The 9794-nt window shown below is 39.1% G+C and overlaps 1 gene segment (V, D, J or C); it reads right to left on the reverse strand.

Moving 5' to 3' along the window:
• Nucleotides 1-1986: 1986 nt before the first annotated feature.
• On the reverse strand, nucleotides 1987-5258 carry LOC139661767 (Ig kappa-b4 chain C region-like). The segment is given in 3 exon segments: nucleotides 1987-2440; nucleotides 3404-3455; nucleotides 5136-5258. Coding segments are annotated over 3 exon segments (507 nt in total).
• Nucleotides 5259-9794: the final 4536 nt, after the last annotated feature.

Consider the following 9794-nt stretch of genomic DNA (forward strand, 5'->3'; position numbering starts at 1 on the left):
TTCAGATCGTTTTAGTGGGAGTGGATCTGGGACTGACTTCACTCTGACCATCAGTGGAGTCCAGACTGAAGATACAGGAGTTTACTACTGTCAGCAAGGTGGTTACAGCTGGCCGTTCACACAGTGATACAACGTCGTACAAAAACCTCCCTCAGCTGGAGGAACTGATCTGACTCAACAGCTGCAGACAAACTAAAACATCAATGGTTTGTCCAGAAAGACAAGTTTTTAATTAGGATATAATATTATGTATTCATCATGAAAACATTCTTTTTAATGTTGTTTGAATGATTAATTAATCAGATTAATACTGATTTCAATATAGGAGTTTTTTAGTCAAATGTACTGAGTAACTTTTCTTCCAAAAGACTCCACAAACTCAAACTTATTACAATTGTCCAACAACAGAAAAGACTATTTAATTCATTGTGTAATTCAATATTATTTCAATGTATTATATTTTAATACAAACATACTTAGAGTACTTTAGCAAAACAATTCTCCCAAGCTCACAGTTGAACAGTTTTGATGTAATTTCGAGTGAACCGAAATGCAATTAATTTGACATTATTTATGAAGTAGATATGTATTTTATTGGCTGTGTTTCTAAGCATATCCATCCATCTCTGTTGGTCTTTGACCTCTCCATGCTGATCTCCAACCTGTTGAAAGTCAACTTCACAACCATTCAGCTGTTCCTTCCTCACCCTCTTAAACCAAGACTGGGAAGACTGGGAAGACTGGTTCAGTCCAAACACAAACACACACTAGACTTGTTGTGCTCCATTCAGCCTCAGGTCAGAAATGTGAAAAACACTCTGTCAGTGATGATGTTTCCTTTTAATTTTTAGGGAAGACATCATGAAATGGGTACAATTACTACATCATGTCCCCCAGGCCTCAGTATTTACAACTGGGTTACAATCTTCTATCTTTTACTTGGACAGGGGGAAACATCAAGGGTGTCCTTTGTCACCACATTTTTTTTGCCTCAGTGTTTGAACCCTTTGCAGAGACAGAACACTGACGTAAATATTTCAGGGGTCAAAACTGGAGATCACACTTAAGTTATATCCCTTTATGCTGATGATATCCTGCTTTTTATTTCTAATCCTGAAATTTCTCATTCTACATTTATAGATTTATTACAAAGATTCAGCATATTATCTGGATCAGGATAAAATAGACAACATCCAAAACCTTACCAATAGGACACTTTTGTAATGAAGGATTATTAGAATAAAACATTGTATTTCCTATGTAGGTGTAACCATACAGAGAAATTTACGAACAATAAATGAGAGCAATGATGAAAGTGGTCTCCTTTCATCCTTACATCCACACTGAGCTAATGCCTATCGTTAGGAAACCACTGGTAAACACAGTCACTGTCATGTTGCACTCACAGCGTCAATTACTGTGTGACAATACATTACATAATCCCATAATTTATTTTCAAATCATCACCACTATACAATCCTAGTCACTTTATCCTGAGATGAGTTCAGCCTCTGTGGATTTAATTGAACCACAGTTACCATTAAGACAGCATTTGATTTTTGTTTTAAGATATTGACAATATCAGCATTACTGTGTGTGTGTGTGTGTGTGTGTGTGAGTGTGAGTGTGAGAGAGAGAGAGAGAGAGAGAGAGAGACTACAGTGCTGAGTGCAGACTGAGAGCAGTAGCAGAGATATGTGAGAAGAGAATTACATAATCCCATTTTTTCCTTCTCAGATCATCACCAGCATTTATAAAATCCTAGCAAATTTACAAGGAGACGAGTTCAGTCTCTGTGGATTTAATGAAACCACTGTTACCATTAAGATAGCATCATAAGACGTCTGTTATTTTTATAATAATATCCATGGAAACAACTGATTTGGTGAAAAGATCTTTATTGTCTTAACATATCAAGAAAATTGACATTACTGCGATCAAGAAAACATTACTATATAAAGATGTAATGATTCTGTGAGAGAGAGAGAGAGAGAGAGAGAGAGAGAGAGAGAGAGAGAGAGAGAGAGAGAGAGACTGACTACAGTGCTGAGTGCAGACTGAGAGCAGTAGCAGAGTAAAACCAGTAGCAGAAGTCCCAGTGAGTCAGGTCAGGACTGGGAACACTGGTCTCTCCTCAGTGTCTCCGAGAGCGGAGACTGGGAGCCCTGGGTGGCCTCACACGTCACAGAGCCCACCTTCCCCCACTGGTCTGCAGGGAGCCTCAGGGTGCTGCTCCAGCTGTAGCGGCCGTCCTTCTCCAGCACCCCGGGGCTCCTGCTCTCCTCCCAGCTGCTGCTGCTGCTGCTGCTGCCGTCCACCTTCCAGGCCAGCCTCCAGTCTGAGGGGAAGCCCTTGTTGGCCAGGCACATGAGCGTGGCCTTCCCCTGCAGCAGCTCCACGCTGGAGGGGGGCAGCACCGTCAGGGTGGGACGGACATCACCTAGGAGACACCAATCAGCTTAGAGGACAGGAAGGCTGCGGCTGTCAATCGATCACCAGGCGCTTTGACACCTTTACTGTGTGAGAGTCCATTTTCCCCTTTCAGGAGTTTCTGTCAGATGCTTTTTATGCTCCACCAGTCACTCACTCACACATTGTTTCACTTCCCTTTAAGAAGCCTCTCATGCATATCAGCACAGAAAGAGTCCTCATATGACCAGCAACATTACAGTGGAAATAAATTTGGCCGCATTTTTAAAATTTCCTTCAAATTTTCAGTCTTCTCGAACTGTATTTTATTTTAAAGAAATGAGGTGGGAAAATATCAAGGAATCAGACTACCAATACAATTTAAAATTTTCTAAGATTTGATTGAAATAATGTTTAGATCATGGTCAAAATAGAAATGTATTCTAAAACATGGATTGTGTTGAAGAAAACTGTAAAAAAGCAACAGTGAGTTAGATTTAATGGTTTAGCGCAGAATAGTTCAAAAAGAAACGGCTACCTAACATAACTTCCATGGTGTTCATCAACACATATTTAAAACATCAAGTAGAATTAGCAAAACTGTCAAAATAATGTTAAAGTAGGCTATTTTAGAAAGCATGAGATTTGGCTACATTTTCAAATGTTCTTCTATGTAGAAACACTCGTTAGTTGAGTTTTAATTTGACTCATATTTACGGTAAAATTGGGAAACTAAAAAAGAATCTGGCAAACAATTTTGAAAATAGCATTTTTTTTCCTAAAACCTTTTCTAAAGCTCAAACTGTTCACTTTTGACAGTCCTACAAAGTGTAAAGAAAAGTGCAGTAAAGTTAGACTCCATGGTTAAGGAGAGAAACAGACAAAAGAAAAGAAGACGATAAGTCACAAGATATTTATATCGACTTCTAAAATTCCGACAGGAATTGAAGCCTTAATAAATTATATGATAATGAAAATTTATGCAGAAACTTACTTCCAACATCAAGTCTGGTTCCTCCACCAAAAGTGTCCCACAGTGATACAAACTCATTGAGCCACCGTACAAAAACCTTTCACTCTAGAGAGACACGGCTCTCTCACTTTGAACAAAACAAACTCACCAATATCAGTGTCAGTTTGTAAAAGGTTAGCGAACTCATGTATCTAGATAAACTATCAAATTATGAAACAAAGTTACAACATTAATCTTTAATTTGTGTATTGTTAATTTTATCTTGTAGTGATATTGATTTCTCTAGCAATAAACGAAAAACAAGACATGAGATATTGTTGAAGAAAATGTGTTTATAGACATCAAGCCAAATCTACATATTAATTAGCTTAGACACATTGATAATCAAGAGTATTGATTGATCCATTTAGGAACAGCATGATCAGAGTAATCCAAGTCCCTGTTGGAGTCAGTCAGAGCATTTCCATAGAGAGCCACTTTGCATCAGCAGCACCATGCTCCAGTGCTCTGGGAGAGTTTATAGTCCTGAGAGTTGAACACTGGATGACTGACAGCTGTCCTTCATGACAACAGAAGCCACAGAAATCCTCCTCATCAAAACATGACTTTGATCTCCATCCTCATCTGGACTCTCCTCTGCTGCTGCTTTACAGGTAAAGTCCAGAGAATCAAACTCCTCTCCTCTATGAACATCCGTCCCTCTGAAATGAAGCGGAGAAAACCATGACGGTGGTTTATGTTTTTGTCTCTGTATCCTCAGAGTCCAGAGGCCAGGTCACAGTGACTCAGCCTGGAGCAGTGAGCTCTGCTCCAGGAGGCTCCGTCACCATCAGCTGTAGAACCAGTCCCAAGGTTTATAATTCGGGCAGCACCCACATTTTAGCCTGGTACCAACAGAGAGATGGAGAAACTCCTAAACTGTTAATTTACTATGCTAATCGGCGAGCATCAGGGATTCCAGGTCGTTTTACAGGCAGTGGATCAGGGACTGACTTCACTCTGACCATCAGTGGAGTCCAGGCTGAAGATGCAGCAGTTTACTACTGTCAGAGTCAACACTATATCAACAGTCAGTATCTGTTCACACAGTGATAAAGCGTCGTACAAAAACCTCCCTCAGTCAGACTGAACAGAGACTGAACTGACTGCTGCAGCTGGAAGCTACTGCAGGGACTGATACAGTTCACTGAGGACACACACACACACACACACACACACACACACACACACAAACATGGAAATGAGGGAAACTAAATAATAAACTAAATATACTGAAAACAGATTGGGGCGTTTTACTCACATGGACTGATAATAAATAATATTAAACTTCATTGAATATCACTTTTTAAGACAGAGTTATATGACAAACAACGACTCAAAACCATTTAGATGAACAATAAAAATTACAGGATTTTATTTTAAACCTAACTAAAGGCTAAAACAAGAGGAATAGATGGAAAGAAATGACATTAAAAGCCTGTAGTTAGTTTTTCTATCCGGATGGGAGTGTGGCAGTGGTCTCTTCTAGGACAACAATGCCCTGACTCTTTATTAAAACCTTTTATTATGTTGATACATAACCCATTCAAACCCCATAGAATACATAACCTGGGTCAAACCTGGGTCACTCTGATAAAACCCCTGTAGACTTGATCTATCAGACTGATTCTGACTTTCCTCTTCAGAAGTCTCATAAGAAGAGTCTTCTGTCTGTTTATCTAGGAGAGCTTGACTCTCAGGTGGATCCACAAACAGCTCGTCCCTGTCTCTCATAGTCCGAGTCAGCAGCATCAGAAATGTCAGAATCTGAATCAGGACCAGCAATAGCCTCCTCATCCAGCATCTGTTGATCTGGTATCTGGTCCTCAGTCAGCATCTATGACACTTTTTGCTGTATATGGAACTATTGTGACCAGAAGGAATAAGCAAAACAGAATAAATATTCAATGTCTAGATAAATAACAAGGTTTCAATGCACCTGTCAACATTAGTAAATCTCTATTCTAGCGAATTATTATATTCTATTATACTAGTTATGTCAACAGTACCTCCACAACAGCTATCTTGGTAGTAGTTTTGGACAGGTTTGTTTCTCACTATAGTAAGGAATATGTAAATATTATGTAACATAATCTATCATAAGTCATCAGAAAAGTAGAATATAACTTACATGTATTAGATGCATGAGTATTGTTGCAGAGTTGTGAAATTGTTATGTAACATGTTAAAAAAAAAAAAATGTTCCTGACTATAAACAATTGCAAAAGATCAAAGGTCCCTAACAAACTCCATAGAGAATATTATGCTAGTCATTTGGGATAAAAATGCAAAAAGTATTATTGCTCAAAAAGTAATGAAGATGAAAAGAAAAACAACATTCAGAACATCAAGAATGAGACATTTAATGATAAAATACACTGATTTAAAAGATACAGCAAAGAAACACCCAGCTAAATCACCTTGATCCATGCAATGCATCAAATTCAATAGATAGATAAGTCATTTATGACCCATGTTATGGAAACTTGGGCTAGTAATGCAAAAACTCTCATGAACATGAGGATGATTTAAATAGTCAATGCTCCCAGCACTGAGGGGGAACCACCATGATATGCTCAGAACAGCTACACTTCACTGACTGTGTGTGTGTGTGTGTGTGTGTGTGTGTGTGTGTGTGTGTGTGTGTGTGTGTGTGTGTGTGTGTGTTTGTGTGTGTGTGTTTGCATATCAGTCCTGCCTCTCTGCTCTCCACCCGTTAAGAGGCCAGTGTTCATCAGTGGCTGTCCAGGCCTTTCAGAGCCACTGACACGGCAGTAGCACAATGATGATGTCACAGATTCTACTGCTGGGCACCCTGGGGCTCCTTGTTCAGGGTGAGACTCTCTTCTGAAAACTTTGCTTCAGGATGCAACCAGGTTTACCAGAATGATGTTCTGCTATGATGGAGAAACACTGAAACAACCAGCATTTACCTTCTTCCATCTATTCTCCATGTTCAAGAAATTCTACTCTTCTGTTTTGATATTGATCATCTTTCTCCAAGCTTTATTTGTCTCAATAACCCTTCTCCTCTTTTTCATATTTTCCAGATTCGTTGGGAGAAATCACTGTAACTCAGTCTCCTGAATCTCAGTCTGTTGTTCCAGGACAGACTGTCTCTATCAGATGTAAAACCAGTTCAGGTGTTAGTGGCTGGCTCCACTGGTACCTTCAGAAACCTGGAGAAACTCCTAAACTCCTGATTTAACAAGCTACAACCCGTCAGTCTGGGGTTTCAGATCGTTTTAGTGGAAGTGGATCTGGGACTGACTACACTCTGACCATCAGTGGAGTCCAGACTGAAGATACAGGAGTTTACTACTGTCAGGAAGGTGGTCTAAGCTGGTCGCACACACACAGTGATACAACGTCGTACAAAAACCTCCCTCAGCTGGAGAGGAACTGATCTGACTCAACAGCTGCAGAGAAACTAAAACAGAGTACAAGAGTACAAGTACAAAAACCTCCTTCAGTCAGACTGAACAGAGACTGAACTGACTGCTGCAGCTGGAAGCTACTGCAGGGACTGATACAGTTCCCTGAGTACACACACACACACACATACACACACACACACACACACTACCAGTTTGCCTTCTGAAGTTCCCCCAAATGAAGAGGACAGTTCCAGTCAAGAACAAAAACATCTAGCAAAGTAAGCTGTCCTGATACCGACCCCCAAACCACTGCTGAATGAAAGGAAAGTCAAGAGAGTCTTTTTCTTGAAGGAAGGGAATAGTTGGGTGAACACATGTATCTATTGTACAGACACTGAGTCAGGCCAGAAGAGAGGAATGTGGTGTCAGACTGTAGAAGGAAACCTTGGCATCAGAAAATAAAGACAAGCCACTGGAAATACAGACAAGCATCAAGAACAAGGAAACTCCTGAGGAGATTAGGGAAACTAAATATATTGAAAGCAGGTTGGGGCATTTTAGTGACATGGACTGATAATATATAATATTAAACTTCATTGTATATCACTTTTTAATACAGAGTTATATAGACAAACTAAGAATGATTCAAAATCATTTAGATGAACAATAAAAATACCAGGATTTAATAATAACATAATTAAAGCCTAAAACCAGAGGAATAGATGAAAACAAATGACATTAAAAGCCTGTAATTACTTTTTCTATCCTGATGGGAGTGTGGCAGTGGTCTCTTCTAGGACAACAATGCCCTGACTCTTAATTAAAACCTTTTATTAAGTTGATATATAACCCATTCAAACCCCATAGAATACATAACCTGGGTGAAAAAATAAGCATTTGAGCTGTGATTTGGATCATACAGGAAGGTTTTGGTGTTTGACATTTGCTTGACTTTTCAGCAGATGTCATGCCAGTTAAATCATCATAATCTTTCAATGCGAAAAGGCAGCAGATATCCTTGTACCTGTTGAGCATCACTGTGGCCTGGTACACTGGATTTTGCAGTGGATCTAAAATCATCTCCTACATAGACAAATCCCAGCTCTGTTCTCCACCAGCAAGGATTGTCAAAACCTCTAAATTAGAGACTGTCCTCCCCCAAAACATGACCCCATAGGTCATTTGTTCTTATCCTCTAACTTCATTCCATGAATTCCATTCCGTGAATTCCATTCTCAGTACTTGAGCCCTTTGCAGAGAACATACACATGTAAATATTTCAGGGGTCAAAACTGTAGATCACACTCTTGTTATATCACTCTACGCAGATGATATCCTGCGTTTTATTTCAAATCCTGAACATTCTTTTGCTACTTTTGTAGATTTATTACAGATTCGGCATATTTTCTGGATACACTATAAACTTGGCACAACTAGAAGCCTTACCAATAGGACACTTTGGTAATGAGGGATCATTGGGCAATTTTCAATTTAAATGATTAAAACATTGGATTTTCTGCTTAGATATAACTACACAAAGAAATTTGCAAACAATAAATGAGACCAATTTTGCTCCAGTTATGACTGCAGTGATAAGGGATCTTTAAAGATAAAAATGGTCTCATTTCATCCTTACATCCATACCTACCTCCTGCCTATCGTTAGGATACCACTGGTAAACACAGTGGCCCTCATTTACGAAACGAACGTTTGACAGAAAACTGGGCGTACGGTCATTTCTATGCAAAGCTCAGCATTTATCAATTTGGACGTGAGCGGAGGCTACGATCAAATCTCACATCAAGTCTCAACTCGTGTACGCAAGCTTTCCAGTCAGCGTGGACTTGCGGTGCAGCAGAGTAAATCTGGCTGAGTCTGAGAATTGTTATTAGACCATATATTCTGACTGGCATCTAAGCATATGCAGCCACATATGCATCACATAAAATATGTAGCCTATGGCAAAATATTCTATTTTGTAAAGGCTTACATCGACTATGTGTCATATAGCCTATCCCTAACATAAATTGGTATTTTCAAATTGTTTGCAATTAACGGGGTTAACAGTTTTCTGGTGTAAGATTAATTTCTCTTTCATTTTGAGATAGCCTACTTGTTTGCGTTCTGACCATTTTTTCTTCACCTAAATGTAAAGAATTGCAATACAAGCTTTATATTAGGCTACTATTATATATATAGGCTATACATATCATGGATGTATAAATTAAATATTCAAACATCAGCTGGAGTTCAATTGTCGACGGCAACGCTGTCGACCGCAGCAGTGATTTCTTTCCATACTGCATTTTTCCGACTTCCTTTGATGCCACTTTTCAGGCTGCCTAATGGAGCTAATTGGTTCAATTGGACTTTGCGACGTTAGAGTTTCTATTTCGAGGTCGGAGAAGTTTCTCTTCTTGGACGTATTACGCATCTCCATGTCGTAAACTCTGGGGGCGAGGCCTCTAAACCGAGAATATCTAGGGGCGTGATATTTAAATGATGATTCTTTTCAGTCACCACATTTATCAACGCCCGATCATTATTACACTCTAATTGGCGAGATACGAACGTTTCATAAATCACACGTGAACCCTGTCGTAAGATTTCTGCGCTTGGATCTGCGCTGGTTTCTACGTTAGATTGATAAATGAGGGCCAGTGACTTTCATGTGGCACTCACAGAGTTAATGAATATGTGACAATGCATTATATAATCCCATCATTTCTTCTCAAATCATCACCATCACAAATCCTAGTCACTTTACTCTGAGACAAGCTCAGTCTCTGTGGATTTAATTGAACCACTATTACCATTAAGACAGCATCATAAAACATCTGTTATTTTTATAATAAAATACAAACACAACTGATTTGGTGAAAAAGTCTTTATTGTCTTAACATATCAAGAAAAGCAAGATTAATGAGAGCAGGAAAACATTGCTATTTAAAGATGTAATTATTATGTCAAAGAGAGACAGAGAGAAAGAGGGTTGG

The sequence above is a fragment of the Centroberyx affinis genome, unplaced genomic scaffold (genome assembly GCF_046629955.1).
Source record: "Centroberyx affinis isolate AG114_WGS23_722 - 3 ecotype Tasmania unplaced genomic scaffold, CSIRO-AGI_Caff_v1 ptg003614l_1, whole genome shotgun sequence".
NCBI lineage: Eukaryota > Metazoa > Chordata > Actinopteri > Beryciformes > Berycidae > Centroberyx > Centroberyx affinis.